The 16,513-nt window shown below is 38.5% G+C and overlaps 3 protein-coding genes across 3 annotated transcripts in view; 2 read left to right on the top strand and 1 right to left on the bottom strand.

Moving 5' to 3' along the window:
- Positions 1-878: 878 nt before the first annotated feature.
- rpap2 (RNA polymerase II associated protein 2) lies at positions 879-7,202 on the top strand. The gene is made up of 10 exons (XM_077615512.1): positions 879-886; positions 961-1,075; positions 1,299-1,397; positions 1,480-1,545; positions 1,618-1,706; positions 2,711-3,590; positions 3,855-3,952; positions 4,403-4,483; positions 5,289-5,357; positions 7,058-7,202. Exons 1-10 carry the CDS (start codon positions 879-881, stop codon positions 7,200-7,202), a joined length of 1,650 nt encoding a protein of 549 aa, XP_077471638.1.
- A 246-nt stretch (positions 7,203-7,448) lies between these two features.
- The window catches only part of rpl5a (ribosomal protein L5a), a 20,634-nt gene continuing 11,569 nt past the window's right edge, over positions 7,449-16,513 (top strand). Inside the window, 5 exon segments of the mRNA XM_077615099.1 lie at positions 7,449-8,482; positions 9,163-9,286; positions 10,141-10,437; positions 14,546-14,654; positions 16,186-16,272. The gene's annotated coding sequence lies outside the window, so the exon portion shown is untranslated.
- gfi1aa (growth factor independent 1A transcription repressor a) lies at positions 8,108-12,104 on the bottom strand. Its single transcript, XM_077615098.1, has 6 exons — positions 11,825-12,104; positions 11,533-11,709; positions 10,033-10,358; positions 9,622-9,759; positions 9,104-9,269; positions 8,108-8,462 (listed from the first exon to the last, which is right to left on the bottom strand). The coding sequence occupies exons 1-6, from the start codon at positions 11,934-11,936 to the stop codon at positions 8,284-8,286; spliced, it is 1,098 nt and encodes a 365-aa protein (XP_077471224.1). The 5' UTR covers positions 11,937-12,104; the 3' UTR covers positions 8,108-8,283.

Raw genomic sequence — 16,513 nt, 5'->3', positions numbered from 1 at the left:
GCTTTTAAATCATTGAATATTTAACATATTTACAATAATTGTATTTATTAGGGATCATGTTAACGTGACTTTAATTCATGATGTAAAAAAATAAGTATAATTATTTTGAATTACACAGTTAAAATAATGCACCCCTAATACTAATGAATAATAGAACGAATAAATTCAATGAAAATAGCAATTTTGAAGTACAGGATTCATTGATTAAATTTTTAAGTATCTAATGGTCCCGACCCAAAATGCTTAGCAAATGTTGAAGCTTTAGAATCAGATATTTAGTTTAGTTACAAATATATCTACATGGAAAGAAAAAAATGTTGAAATTTGGCTCCTTTGAGTACCTGTAACTCTTCGACGTCACAGGTCGGAGTTGAAATCTTGCAAAACATGAACAACATGGACACAGAAGAAAGAAGATTAGTCTCGAAAGCGACCAAAAAAGGTCATTTTAGATCTCATTTTCACGAATTCATTGCTACTCGCTAATACAATGTTTGTTTGCCATGATAGGTGGAAAACAAGCTAAACTGCAGAATGCGGAGGAAGAAGCACGAAGGTGTTTACATGTTTTTCCTACTTTAAGTTTGATTTCTAATGTTATATTGAGCCAAGGAGAATGTATTTTAAATGTTCACATTTTACAAATGTTATGTGGTTACAATGGTAGAACTTTTAACTTGTGGGCTGAAAGCTCCTAGTACCGAAAATACTTATAGTACTCATCTTAATGACTGAATCAGCCCGAAATAGAAGAGTAGATAGTATAGTATGCCAGTCACTATAGTACGTTGCTGATTATAGATAGAACAAAGATATGTATACATTCTTAGTCTTTTTTTTTTTTACTAAAGTGTATTTGGTGAAAGTAGTGGTCGGTAATGACTGTGTAAATGCATTGTGATTCTCCCCATTCATTTGGCTTATGAATATAAGGTAATAGTACTTGTATTTAACTTTCAGGAGAGAAGCAATCCGTGAGACATTGAGAGAGAGACTGGAACTGGAGAAAAAAGCCCTTCAAGTGGTGGAGCGCCTCTTAGAGGACAGGGTGTCTGATGACTTCCTGCTCGACTGCGTGAGTTTACATGACAGACGTCCAATGCATTTCTGCTGTGATTTGAAATGACCTGATCACTATATCACTAGCAGACATCTAATCCATTTGATAGAAGAGAGTGGCAGCAAATGAAAGTTGATTCATTCGTTGCCAACCCTCCCACTTCAAATGGATAGGACCTCTGTTGCTGTCAGTGGAACCCAGAGTTAAAATTTTGATGAACTCTTTGTATCTCATTCAGGCTAGGTTTATCACTGCTGCTAATTACAAAGATGCTGTGGAGGAAAGATTCATCACCAAGCTATGCGGTTATCCTTTATGTTCCAATAAACTTGGAAAGGTACCTGCAGCCATTCATTATACGTACATTTATTTTTACTGCACATATTACTTTCTCATACTTCACTTTGCATACCCTGCAGATTCCGAAGCAACAATACAAAATTTCGACAAAGACCAATAGGGTGTATGACATCACAGAGCGCAAGGTAAGTACTATAGTATGTACAACTAGGTTGCATCCAAACATAACAATGTTTTTTGTCTGTCTTGGTGTGTAGAGTTTTTGCAGTAACTTTTGCTACAAAGCCTCCAAAGAATTTGAGCTACAAATTTCAAAGACACCACTTTGGCTCAGGCATGGCGAGAGGTTTGTGGCATTATGACTTGAATGGATTATTGAACTGTAACAGAGCGCTAGTCATAGTTGTTAAGATATTTGTTAAAAATACGAGATCTGTTTGGAAAATGGCTTTTGTTGTTGATGATGACGACAGGGCCGATTATTATTATTAGTAGTAGTAGTAGTAGATGCAATTTAAGATTTTGTGTTAAAAAATTAGCATATTTTGCTCATCTTTTAGCTCAGATGGAGCCATAATTGAGTTCAATTTTTGTTTAGAATTCCATGATATTGTTTTTGTATTATATACATAATGTGCACAATTGTAAAGTAAAAATCATTGCATTTCTTGCAGACCTCCTGAAATCAAGTTGAAGAAAAAAGGGGATCTGTATGTATTTGCTTTGTACATAACATTTAGTTATTTCATTTTTTTCTTTAAGTACCTTTATAAAATTGAGTATATCGCAGATATTTGTAAAAAATGGAATTTACTTTTTTTCACTGAATGCTGAAGAAATTAAATTTTTGCTACAATATTACAAATTCATTTTTTAAATGAAAACAAATAAAGATAAAAATAACTCAAATATTTACTATTGAGAGACTAAAATAGACAAATGGAGTGGCATTGCCTCTAAATGATGAAACAACTATCCGAGTAAGTTGATAATAACCGATTAGTTGCCAATAAATTGTGGCAGTCCTACTTCATTTACAAGATGTTCAACTGTTTTTGATTTTCTACTTTGACTTGCAAGTGCAGATTTTAGATACAAATGGTGGCGATGTCACAATAAACAGCAGTTTGGTAGATTCAGCTGGTGAACAAGTTTTTAATTGACAGCGGTAACCATTTATTGCCGTCGATGGCAGCCAATGAGTTTTAAAAAATGCACATTCTTATTTAAAACAATCACATTAGGAGCTTTGTCTCTCAGCCTTCTAGCTTAATGCTAATTCTAATTTGCATCTTTCTTACGTTGTTTTAATCATTTAAACTACATTTTGAATTTCAACCTTTTCTCCAGCGGAAGTTCTGGCGAGCAAGTTCATCTGACAGCCAAGTGCCTCCAGGTGGATGACATCGAACAACCGCTGAACATTCAACCAGCGGACCTCCAGGAGCGTTCCCCTACCACCGGCTACAGCGATACCAGCGACGACGAACGGGAGCAGGACTTCATTTCCAGCGTTCTTTCTCGGGAACAGAGACCCAGAGTGCACTGGGGCGACCGGCCGAAACGTAAGAATGAAGGCGAGGGACTCAAACGGTGTCCACCGACACAGAAAGCAGAGAAGAAGTCGTGTGAAGAAGAGCACGAGGGAGTCGGAGTGGAAGAAGTGACAGAGCGCTTGAATTCGTGCGGCCTACAAACTGCTAAGGCACCTCAGGAGGAGCTCCCAAAGCCTCCTTCGCCCTGTCCCCCCGTGGAACCCCCTCAACCAAGTGAAAGCAGTTCACGTCAAGATGGAGATCTGGCCAAGTTGAATCCAAACGGTCTCAATGTCATCCAAGTGGGCATGAGCAAACGAGGGGCGTCCGGGTTACGGGAGCTCCTCAAGAACCACGTCTCCGAAACAAAACCCAACCTGATTGGACAGAATCTGCTCAAGTCCTTGAGAACGACATTAAACCAATGGCTCACATCCGAGAGTCTTCGTTTCCTGCGGTTTTCCGACTCTCCCTCTCCGTTCATGAAAGAAGACGAAGAAGCGGAAGAACTGGATGAAGATGATCTTGTGGATGAAGTGGTCGATGAGAATGCAAAGGAGGAGGAAGAGAGAAGAGCGCCTCCTGACTATGAGACATTGAAAAAAGACACCCAGCAGATGGCGCTCAGGGTCAGAGAGTTCTACAAAGGCACTTGGATTTTGCCAGAGGAGCACCAAAACATGAACGCGGACCAGGTGAGTGTTGGAATAAATGAGTGGCCTGTAGAGTGTGCTAGATAAACTCAAGATTTGTAATCCGCATCCAAATATGAAACAGCTGTCAAATTACTCAAATTGTGTACTCCACAGTAATCGATTAGCTTACCAGACAACAGTCAAGCCACTGAAAAAGTCAAAAGCTCCTCAAACAACCAGAATCGTGTTGCCCAGCGTAATTTAGTATTTGTGTTAGATAAATTGGTTAATTTTGGCTGAACATAGTGTATTATGTTTTAACAGGACCAGAGCACAATGGAATCTCCAACTTTGCCATTGGTCGACTCCAAAGCTCAGCACCTCATCCAGAAGCGAATCGCAGTGGAGAAGCTTGCCAGCTGGTGTGTTCACAATTTTCCTCATTCATTCATTTTCCATGCCACTTATTCTCATGTGGTTTGCCGGGGTGCTGGACTATTCCCGGTAAGCGGGGGGCACCCTTAATTGGTTTCTAGCCAATCGCAGAGCACAATGAGACAAAAAAAAACATTCAAGCAGACACTCATTCTTATGGACAATTTGAGATACTTCTGTCAGCCTACCATGCGTCTTTTTGGAATGTGGGAGGTACCCAGGGAAAAGCCACATAGTACGGGGACAACTTACAAACTCCACATAGCAGGAGACAGGGATTTAACCCTTGATCTCATAACTTTGAAGCAGATGTGCAAACCACCCGACCAACATGCCGCATCAGTTTTTCCTCATTTTAATAATATATACGTCTATGTAAATAGTTTAGAAATCTGTAGACTGGATTTTTTTCTAACTCTTTGTTATTTGATGTGCAGTCTGAAAAACATTGTGGGTCCGCTGAGTCTCACCCTGAGTGACATCACCAGTGACCTCAACAACCTGGTCAGGACTTTCAGGTCAGAGCAACACACGCACGCACACACGCACGCACGATACAGCTCAAATGGGACGTATTCAGGTTTCACATTAGAATTGATGCCAACTTGTTACTCGTATTACAGTATGCTCTTCAACATGCCAGCAATTCTACTATACTCTTAGATAACCTCTTCACTGCTAATGACAACAATAGAAAAGTTGAAGACCAAATTTCCACTGTTACTCCCTGTCAAAATGGATTGGACGTCTATCAGCGTTAATGGCACTGAAACATGATCATTATCATTTATAATAGGTCTTAATTCAAAATGTGTATTACATCAAAAGAAAAGAAGACGTGCATGTCGATTGATAGATTTCATTATTTATTTGAAAATAGTTGTTTTAAAGAATAGACATTACATTATAATATTTTGTATTCAAAGCAAAATATATAATTTTATAATCATGGCAAGGGCCACAACAAAGTGTTCAGAAGAAGTAAATATAAGTTAAGACTTGTTTAATATTGACCATGGTCATGTGTGAAATTGAGAAATGAAAATCCCAAACAAATACTTAACCCCTGTTCCTATTCCACAGTGTTGATGTTTTAAGAGTACTCCGGCTTCCAGGAATTCTTTTGTTTTGGGACGCGAGGCCCCGCTGGCACACTTGAGCATAAAATAAAGGATATGCGAAGTGCCAGAGAAGCATACATCATAGCAGTTTTCACAGCAAAAGCCACACTTTACCTTTATTTACCTTCAGTTATATTCAAGCTATTGTATTTTCGAAGTGTAGAATATTTGGACTGATTTTCATTTTTTATGTGTACCACAGGTTTACCAACACCAACATCATCCATCAACCTCCAGAGTGGACCCTTATTGCAGTAGTCTTACTCCATCTGTAAGTGCTGGCCATTGACAAACTCAATTCAAAATTGTTTAGAGCCATTGTCTAACTTATTTTTTTCCAAAGCAAAAGCGCATATTTGCAAATGTTTTGCAGTTAGAACTAGAGAAAGCTGACAAATTGTAACTTTTGTGACGCTCATAAAAGTCGATTTCAATCATTTTAGGTCAACAGATCAATAACAGACCTTCAAAATTGTAGTCGATTAAATTTAATAATCAAATATCTGCAGATTAGTCCAGTGATTGCGTCAGCCCTGATTGCAACACACCAACTTTACGCACCTCTTCCTTAGCTCTATGATTTTTTTTGTCCGCTTCCATCTTTGTGGGAACGGTTTGGAGAAGCTTTTGTGTTTCCCATGGTGGAAAGAAAGGGTCACAAAGTCATAAATTGACTTTTGCTTTAAAAGGAAACTTACACTTGAGCCCATCAAACACTTTTGGGGACAAATTGAAACAAGAATGACAACCACATTTAGACCAGAAGAGTCTTAACAAAAGCAAAAGCACTGGTTCATTATTGATGACTGATTAATAACACGTAACTCCTGATCCAAACAAGAGCATGCATGTCATAAAACCCCCTGCATGTGCTCTGGCATCGTAGCGCATGTAATATTCCCTCGCACTGCGCCATATGGCGTGCGAGAGCGCGCGCTCGTGCGCTCGGCGGTTTCACCGACGTTTCCGTGCTCCTCCCATCTGAGTACATAGACCAGCTCGGTGGCCTTATCTAAACCAGATTGTCCTGCTTCAGATCCGCGATGGAGGACGGAAAGCACACAAACGGCGTCATTTGCCTCTTAAGTCAAACACACACACATCGGTGTTTAAATGGCATTCGTGAAAATGTTCACCTGATTTGAACTAGCTCTGATTTCTGATTTGAAGTAAGTTACAGGAATATACTTGTTGACTTTTGTAATGATATCATATGGGGAAACTTTTATTCATACAGTACACACAAATTGATTCGTTAAAACAAAAACTAAAAAACAAAGCAAACAGCTAGTATTTTCAGTTTATGGACTGAGGCAGAAACTAAAGTACTACGTCGAGCTTTTCTTCTATCTATTGTGTAGCTGCTGTAGCACCTTGACATCAAGGAATGTTGAACTGAATGAAGTAGCTTCATTTAGACAACAGTCGCAATTCGTTTCTGTCTAGATAACTGCTATATTTTATTTTCCATTGGCTACATCTAAATTTAGATGAAGCACTCTATGTTGAAAGAATACACTCCTATGAGAAGCTGTGTCTGTGATGCCATGTGATTTCATCAGTTCCCATTTAAATCCAAGCTTCTATTTCTCCACCATGAATAATTTGGCGCGGTGTGGTTATCTATCTGCTACCCAGCAGCTGTGAAGCTCGGCCGGCCGCTATTGTTGAAATGGGCTGAATAATAGATGCGCCCCTTTTGCGACACTGGAACCTGAGGAGAACCGCAGATAATCCGAACTCGGCGCAGGTAGCCCAGCCACGCTAGGTACATTTGAGATTGTCCACGTCACTTTACGGTGTGGTTTAATGTGGCGTAAAACTACACTCAAGCATATTGAGCCGTTCGGATAAAAATGTTTACAATCGTAAAAACCTGTGACACTAATTTATCTCTCTGACTTGTAATGAATTTTCTCCCTTCTGCAACCTTTTTTAAATAGTGCCTTTTGCGCGTTACTTTTTATCCAGGTTGTCCAGTGTGTCTCCTGTGGTCGCCGAAGCATTAGCCACGCCTTCTTCAGTGTCGTATGTAAACACCCGAATGGAGGAGCTGGGCCTACACAAGCAAGATCTTTTAGACGTGCTCCAGTCGTTTAAAAATCTGCAACACTGACAAACATATTTCGCTACAAGGAAATGGGGTCTGTAATTCTACCAAATAAAGTTTTTTTTCCATTTGTTGGTTTAACCAAGCGTCTGTTTTTTTGTCCCTGCAGCTCGTTAATTCATTGGCAGCAGCTGACGGCGATGAACGTCCAGTAAATAATGAGTTTTGTCCATTCAGATTTTTGCCGCTATGTGTTGCCAAATAATTCTAATCTGTTTTGTGTCTTCAGAATGAGCATCTTTGGTGAGTATGATTTCAAATGTTTGTTATTGGATTCAAATTGAGCAGAATTTGATTTTTTTTTGTTTAAAGTGGTGGCATTTGTGCAAATCAGGTCTTTGTAAATTTCATTGTCAGAATTGCTGCAGTGAAAATGGTCACCATTGGTTGTAAAACTGACGCTAGTTCCTTCACAGGCTGCTTTATGACACCATAATGGTATTTGTTATATGGGTTTGGTATTTGATTTAGACCAGATGGCACTCGCTCGCTACAAGATGTTTTATTTTCCTGTTTGGCTCTTATGATAAGATTACCCAAAAGATTGGATTTGTGATTGATGCCTCACATAGCTTAACACAGCTAGAATTTTACCAAGATACGTAGTCATTTCCTAAACTATTAGTTTTTCAGAGTTAACAGTGTCCTGAATTATTTTTAAAAAAGTATTATGAAGAAAAGCCCATAACACTGAATTATGAACTCAATTATTTGAGAAATTTAAAAAAACAAGCATATTAGACTACAGTATGTTAGCATGACAAAGGTTATTTAGGTTGGGTAATGTTTCTTCCTTGGTCAGTCTGAAATAAAAATTTAACTAGTACTTGTGCACCATTAACAGAGATAGACATCCAATCATTTTCCTTTTGTGTGCTTGCTAAAAAAAATACAAATCAAATTACTATTCTTAAACTGTGAGTTGTTTGAATCTACAATTTATTAAAGGGAAAACATGGTTAATAAAGAATAATAAATACACGTTAATAACACCTGGTGCCGTCTCGCCAGGCGAAACAATAAATAGTCAACTCATTTGTGTTTAAATTTGTCTCTCCGGCAACAACATTGATGGGAAAAGTCCAGATTATTTGAGTCCGTGCTGAGTTTCCTTGTGCCTGCGCAGGTCCACCTTCCTCTGGAAGCCTTTCCCGCAGAAGTCGCAAGCAAAAGGTTTGAATCCAGTGTGTTTCCTGCTGTGCGTGATCAGGTTGGAGCTCTGGCTAAAGGCCTTGCCGCACACTTGGCACTTGTGCGGTTTCTCTCCTTCAAGCGTAATAAAAATGGTAACTTTACTTGATGATCCAGACGTGAAAAAAAAACCGACCCATATGCAGGAAAATCGTCTTAACCCTTTCATGCTGGAATTATGATTTTTTTTAAAGACTTTTCACTCATTTAACTCATTGATGGCACTAGATGTCCAATTCCCTTTTACTAGGCAATGAAACAAGAATTCACAAACGATACTGGGAAGAAAAAAAAATCCATTTGAGGGTGTTTTTTTGTGTATTGTTCATTTTACTCTTAATAATTTTCTTTTTTTCGCTTTATCAAATAAATCAATCAAACCATTAAAATCAATAAAATCTTTTAACATTCTTCCTTTGTATATAATTCTAAAAGTCAAAAATGTATATAATGTAATAATTGTTTTTTTTTTAATGACCAAAAATAAATTGTTAAACATCTTAAGTCGTGTTGCATCAATACTTTGTGGTGTCGTCCGATGTCGATACTATACCGATACCACTTTTTTAAAAAAATATAAATATACTGCCATTTTTTTTAGGTGGTAGGTAAAAAAAAATTATGACCATATTTACTTATGTCAACTGTCCCTGAAAGGGTTAAGCCGCTAACCAAGGTTATGAAATACAGGCTTTTCTACAATGTGTCTGTCTTACCTGTGTGGATGAAAGTGTGTTTTTTCATGTCGGACTTCTGGTGGAATCTCTTCCCGCAGTACTGACACGGATAAGGCCGGGTGTCCGAGTGGATGAGAAGGTGTGTGGACAACGTGGATGAGCGCTTGAAGCTTTTCCCGCAGATTTTGCAGCTGAAGCTCCTCTCCTGAACATGCAAAAAAGGTTCTCAATTTTAATCACGCATGCACTTGCTAAAACTTTACAAAAAGCACATCTATATTTCCTACGCTAGGATTATTTATTTTTAAATACACGTCCCTTTTCAAGTGAGACCAAAGTGTTTAGTGTATTTTTTTGTCAAAATGCTGCTTGTCTTTGTCTTAAAAAACTTAGCTCTGATCTGCTTGCTTTTGCTTCAAGACACTTAGAATAGAAGCCAACTTTTGGGCTCACTTTTTTAACGCTTTAACCGCCATTAACGTCCAATTCATTTGAACTGGTATAACTGGCAGTGATCGATCGCTCGATCCTTTGGAACATTTTGTTGGCCATCTTACCTGCGAGTGCACCGCCCTGTGTTGATCCAGGCTCACCGCGTGCCCGAAGGTTTTGCCGCAAATGCCGCACTCGAACGGACGCGTTCCACTGTGCGATCGCCTTACGTGGACCTCCAAACCGTGGGATGTGGAAAACACCTTTGGGAACAAATTAAGGATGTTTACAATCCAATTCTGACATAGAAGAGTCTTCATTTATAGATTGCGCTAAAAGGAACATAGGTAGGGTTTGCCCCAGTGCTTTTATAAGCGTGACGGGTCGCTAGGCTAAGACAGCTACATAATATAGTATTTAAAATAAAAATTCCGAAAACATTGTAGGGTACCAGAGGGCTTCTCCATGGCATGCCCAAAAATACGTTTGTGCATTCAAAATGCACCCTCGCGTGCCGAGGGTGCTTTTAACGTTACCTTGAAACACTTGATGCACTTATAGGTGCCGTCGGTTTCGAGCCGGTTGACGCACATGAACTCTTCTTCGCTCTTGATGAGTTCCGACGCTCGTTGCCTCTGTTTTAGGTCCTCAAATATGTTGTCGCCGCTGATCATCCCGCACATCTGTTGGACGTGGACCGGAGCTGAGCAATCCCCGTAGCACGCTTCGGTCCCGTGGCTCCGCCGCGGGTCCGGCCGGTGGTACGAAGCCGAAACGGATTGCCTCAGGTCCGAAGCGGGGAAGGGAGACCAGGAAAATGCGGGGAACAGAGACATGTTGAAGTGATGTCCGTCCTCCGAATCTGCGAGGAGGGGTGTCGGAGTTAGGAGTTTTCCAAGATTTGAGCTGTCATTCAGACTGCTTTATTCACCAATAAAAAGGTGAGATTACTCAACTTTGCTGATACAATACATCTGATAGCTTCATGCTAATACATGGTAAACGCCAAAGATCGGCTAATGAAAACAATTCATGTTGTCATGCTTTAAGTGTATATTTGAACACATAGACAGTCGGCACAGAAATATCACAGGCGTGTATTCTTTATCCTCTGCAAAGAACGACTAACATAACTGCATCTCTATAAGTCATTGTCAGAAAACCGATTCAGTTGTGTTTATATAATACTGCCCCCCGATGGCCAACTGATTCAGTGATTTTGATATGATTATGTACGTACTCATCAGTTTAAAGTGGAATTATTAACACATTGTATATGGGATTGTTTATCTTCTAGTTGTATCTATGTAAATATAACCCTGAATAGCACATGTAGTAATACTAGTAAATAATAGTAACACTAAATAGCACATGTAGCACATACAGTATCCAAGTGCATTGCAATATTATACAAGAATGTAAACATTATTACTTTTAATCTAATTTTATTTTCATCATTTTCACATAGAAGAAGAAAAAGTGACTATATTCCCTCTTTCAGTGCCATTGATGATGCTAGGCATCCAATTATGATGCCCAACAATCCTTCTGCTCTGAATTTAAATGAGTTAATCATTATTTTAACATGAGTAGACATTTATTCCATATCAGCTTGTAGCGTGGCAACAAATGTTTTGCACCATTAAAGCCAGCCAAAAAGTTAACAAATACACCTAAACCATTAGAAGATAAATAATAATATTCATTAAAAAAGAATACTGAGCATAGATAATGTAATTGAAAATTTTCATTAAAATTAGAAAATCTTAAAATAACTTAATTAAATGAATTGTATTTTCAAAATATTAAAAGAATAAAAATAGTGGTAATAAAAGGATTTTAATTATTCACTATTTTCTGGCACGTATATTTGTCATTCAGGCATGAAGGCGTTAATGGCCTAAAATATTCGTTAGTTACCGTTTTGCCTAGCGCAATTGGCCTACGTTTTAAGGGAAAAAGTTGACCAACTTTTCCTCCTAATTTTTCCAATTAGACCTTTGAATGCAAGCAATCGATCATAAATGAAATAAGACCTGGAGAGGAGGACGGGGACGGAGGACGCCACAAATCACAGTCCGAACCGCGGTCACTCGCTCCGTAGCTCAGCGGGGAGCTGGACGCAACTGAACCCGGGGACGGGAGCTGAAGCCCCGGGGACAGTCTGTCCGCTGACACGGCCTCCAAGCGCGACTCCACTTGACATTTTGTCTCTAAAAGTTAGCAAGCGAAAACTTTAGTTCGTTTCCAACCCCTCCTCAAAATCCACAAATGATAATTATTTTCCTTTTTTTTTTAAAATCAGTGCGTAATGTTGGCACAACCCACCTGCGTTTATGTGAGCCAAAAGCGTATCCAGGCCGATGCAGACGTCATCCAAGTAGCGGGGCTGGTGGTAGCTGTGGGCCCGCTTACTTTTAACCAGGAAAGATCTCGGCATGGTCCGTTTCGTGACTCAAGTCTGTTTACTGGTCACCACCGCTTACTTGACTGGAACGCTTCGAAACTCTTGAGCGATTTTTTTGGGTTGGGATTTTTTTCCCCGGACTATTACGCATGCGCAGAGACCCGTTTGCTTGCCAGGTGTTGCCCGTGGCAGGCAGGCAGCCAGGTGGCCAACCCCCAAACGTCCTCAACCTGAAGACTATTTATTAACTATCAGATCATAGGGATGTCATAATATCAATATTAAAACGTTGGATAGGATATTTGATTGCAAAAGTGTAGCATTTTTTGCAACATCCTTCTTAACTCATTGGCTGCCATTGACGGTGCTAGACGTCCAAACCATTTGAAATGGGAGGTTTGACAGCGAATGAACGAATCATACTAATCAGTGGCACTGAAATGAGTCGTAAAAATATATTTTAATTTGGGTCTTTTTATTTAAGTATGGATTGGGAAAAAAGTAATTCAATTTAAAATAATAATAAAAACAGAAAAAAACAAAGGTTATGGCCTCCAATAACATTCTGAAGTTGAATTATTTGAATTTTATACTATTTAATTAAGTGGCCTATGAAGAAAACAGATGCGATAGCTAAAAGAATTTGATGCATTCAAAAATGTGTCTAAAAAGTATATAAATAGAAATTAATTTAGCCGCCTGATCTAATTTTACAAAAATTCTGAAATAATTTTATTAGAAAATTTTTATTCCATTGAGTTGAATTATGTATCCACCTGTAGATTCATGAGCATATATTATATTATTATGAAATTATTCACTATCATTACTACCTCTAATTACCTTTAGCCATCTGCCCTTATAAATCTGATATCTATGTTGCACTATATGCAGTGAGTTCTTTTCATTTACTACTTATTAACTGCATAAACACTAATAGACTGAATTTTTTTAGAACATTAACAGTTGTAAAACAGTCTATTTTTGTGATGATAGCTGTTAAAATGTTCTAAGCTGGCACTGATATGCGTGTTTTCACATAGCGGTTTATTGTTATGTTGGCATTTAATATAACACTGGTAATCCTATAATTAAAAAAACTTATATTAAATGGTTTACTGCCATTGCTTGTCTTTTGAATGTCTTCATGGCTATTGGAAGTCATGAAAGCGAAGCCAATCCTAAAAGGAATAGTGAGATGACATGTATACAATCGCCGTTCAAGCTAGCACGTCGGCCGGCGTATTGTGGATGAGCAGGCAGGGTCGTCCATAGAGAGAGGCCCTTTTTGTTGGGCCGCTTGTAAGCCGATCCCGTTAATGAGCCTCCCGGCAGCCTGCTGCTGGACGCTCGGGGTGTAACTTTACAGTTGCTCTGCTTCAGTTTACCCACGTTGACTTCAGCCTGATTGTTTTACACGCGTAGTGCTTACTTTGGGGAGGCAGAAATATCGAAGCGGCCGTTAGTTAGCAAATCTGTCTGTTTTCAATCCTATCAGAGATTTGGGTGGTGCAGCTCAAGGTCAAGGTGTGGATTTGTGTTCCCAGTGGGAACTGAGGTTGTTTGATGCAGCTGGCGGTAGCGCGATAGGACACATGGCCACGTACTCACGGTGCACTCATACAGGAGGAGGTCTCACCTGTCTGCGGCCCGGTGTACTCAAAAGGGAAATCAACACAAGTTGTCACATATATATTCTTTATTGTGGGCTTTTCAAAGCTGTCGTGTTGCATTGATGTCAATGAAGTTGTCGATTGGTTTAAGGGACAATCTAGTCAAATCAACCAGAATGTAAAAAAGAGATAGGTCAATTTGTTTTAGTGAGTGATTTTTATTGACATTTTTATTATTTTTCTATTGCAGCATTATACATTGGAAATCGCTTATCAGCAGTGAGAAAACAAAAATGAAACGTGAAAAAGAAAAATCACAAAAATAGGTTTTCATCTATTTTATTTATTTTGGATTATTTGCATATATTATATTTTGTAGCCCATAGCTATTTTAAACTGAGTGTCATTCATTGCCCATAAAAATATCAAGTATGCACATGCCATCTACATAATACTACTACAATTTAATGCTAAATTCACTATTCTTTATATATATTCATTTTTTTTGCTCATGACTATTTTGATTGTGTCTATTTGAATTCTTCAGATTTTTTCTTATATCTCTAATACATAAATGGTACTTATTTGCGCATGGTAACACACATGCACAGGCCACTCTAATACAATTCATGTCAAATAAAGGAGCAAAACAATATCATCCCACAGGCTCCAATTAGCTTCTGGGGCACAAATTTGAGACAACTTGTGTCAATTTAGACTCATTTAATCCTAATTTATCATTTTAGATGTGAGTGTATCAAGTGCATTCAATGGCTGGTTAGGTAAATAATTTCTAGCGGCTTTTGAATGGAAAATGTGAACTTTTAAGTGGAATTTTCACCTTCTTTGTCAGTAATATATATATCCTATGTAATTAAGGAACATAAGTTAGATTTATGCCTCAAAAGACTGAACCGTCAAACGGACTTTCCTCAGTCTGGTTCTTTGTTTAGTCCGTTTGTCCTGCATTTGCACGCAAACCACAAATCGCTATCTCAGCCCCTCACATTTTTCCTTTGACTCATGCAGGCAAACCGCAGCGTGACAACCGCCCGGACCCCCCTCCGCCCCTCACGTACACCATCTCTGCGCCACGCTCTGTTCTGATTTGTGAAGACTTGGCCAACTTGACCAACCAGTGAGTGATCGCGATTCACTACCATTGACGGCGACAGACGTCCTATCCATTTTGACCTGGTGGAGATTAACATTCGTCAAAATGGATTGGACGTCAGCAATTAGGTGATTGTTTCACCAATGCTGTTGAGTGCAACAGATAGAAGCAAAGTGTGAACACAGTGAATATGATTTACTGGATGCTTCTGACCACAAGAAACTTGTTCTCCTTTCACACAGCAACTGCACCGACAATTGTTTTTTTGTTGGTTTTTGCTCTCACGGAAAAAGTCGGTTCGTTACTCTTTTCTGATTTGATCCAATGATAGATTAAGTTGGTTAGCTGTATCTTGCTAGGCAAATTTTGTAACTCAACTCATGCAGATTTCAAATATGGGAACTGTACACGAGCATATACTGTTTTTTTCTGACCATAAGCGGAAGAATTAAGATGAAAAAAGCATAAATCGCATTGGAGTATAAGTCAATTTTTTTAGGTCAAGTTTTTAATTCGTCAGAAAACAAGAGCAAACATTATACGTTCATGTAATAATAGTAAAATGGGAAATAACAGAGCAAATAGGCTTTCTAATGTCAAATATGAACCATTTTTGTTTAACTTTAAGACAAACTAACCATCTCACGGCCATCAGAGTGGAAAAAAACATACTACAAGTTGATCCTGGGCCAGTTAAACTATTAAGAAGTGTCATTTTGTAGTCCAGAAAATGCACTATTAGCTGTTGGACTTGCCAAGCCAACTTGACAATACTAACTGAAATACCAAAAATATAAGGACTTAAAAAGATTTAAGCATTTTAATTGTGAAACTTTTAGTATCATGAAATCTTTGCCAAACCAGTATTTTGCTTTTGAATTGGATGTACACATTAGCTTGGCTAATCATCTGAATAAACAAGCCCATTAAAGTTTAATTACATTTATTTTAAAAATAAACACTTACATGAAAAAATTGAGATTTCTCCTCTAAATTATTTTGACTAAGGTTTTTTTTTTAATTATATTCATATCGGATTGGGGTCTCAAACATGTGGCCCCTTTTTGACATTCAATTGTAGTATTAGTTGTAATTTGTGATGGCCAATAAAAACAAACAAAACATGTACATAATTATAAATAAAATAGATAAACCAATTATCTACAAACTACCACAACACAATTAAATGTGTCAATTTTTTGGAGTAACTGATTTCAAAAATCTATCAACATTTTCGACTGCTTTGCCGAGCCTAGAGCTTAAAAATGTAGTATGTATAGCAGTATACTAAATAACTCTCACGCAGTGTTTTCCAAACAAAAACATCTATTGAGAGTTGGAACAAGAGAAGTAAGACTCAACACCAAGTTGAATCCTTGGATTTATGCTTGAAAGAGTCCACAAATCAGACGCCCTCATCCATCGCCCCCTTGTTTGCAAACAAACCGTTTCTGGTTGTAAATCTCAGCCCACTAAGGACCTCTTCCAGGGAAGGTGAAGAAAGCTGCTCACTACTTCCCGCTCATTGTGTGTCTCCCTGCGTGTCTTTCAAAAGGTCACGGTTCATGCCTGCTTTGTCTTGCCGTTTTGATATCGACGCATTGGATGCCATTGACGGCGACAGACGTCTCGTCCACTCGAGGTAAACAGTTTTGTTTGTCGCTTGAACAGTACGCAGATCCGGGAGTGTGAATTATGAAAAACTTATTTTCTCCCGTATTGACCGCCTCTGCGTATAAGCCATACCCTTAAAATTGCCTTAAAATCTTTGAATTTTACAATTTCTCTCGTATAAGCCGCCCCCTGATTCACAATTTTCACCACCATGTTCAAGGTTTTAATAGGGAGTACAAATGTGTTACTTTGAAGGGAAATTCTTAATA

The sequence above is a fragment of the Stigmatopora argus genome, chromosome 12, assembly GCF_051989625.1.
Source record: "Stigmatopora argus isolate UIUO_Sarg chromosome 12, RoL_Sarg_1.0, whole genome shotgun sequence".
Classification (NCBI taxonomy): domain Eukaryota; kingdom Metazoa; phylum Chordata; class Actinopteri; order Syngnathiformes; family Syngnathidae; genus Stigmatopora; species Stigmatopora argus.
The sequence above is the reverse complement of the archived record's forward strand: the minus strand, read 5'-3'. Positions and strand labels throughout refer to the sequence as shown.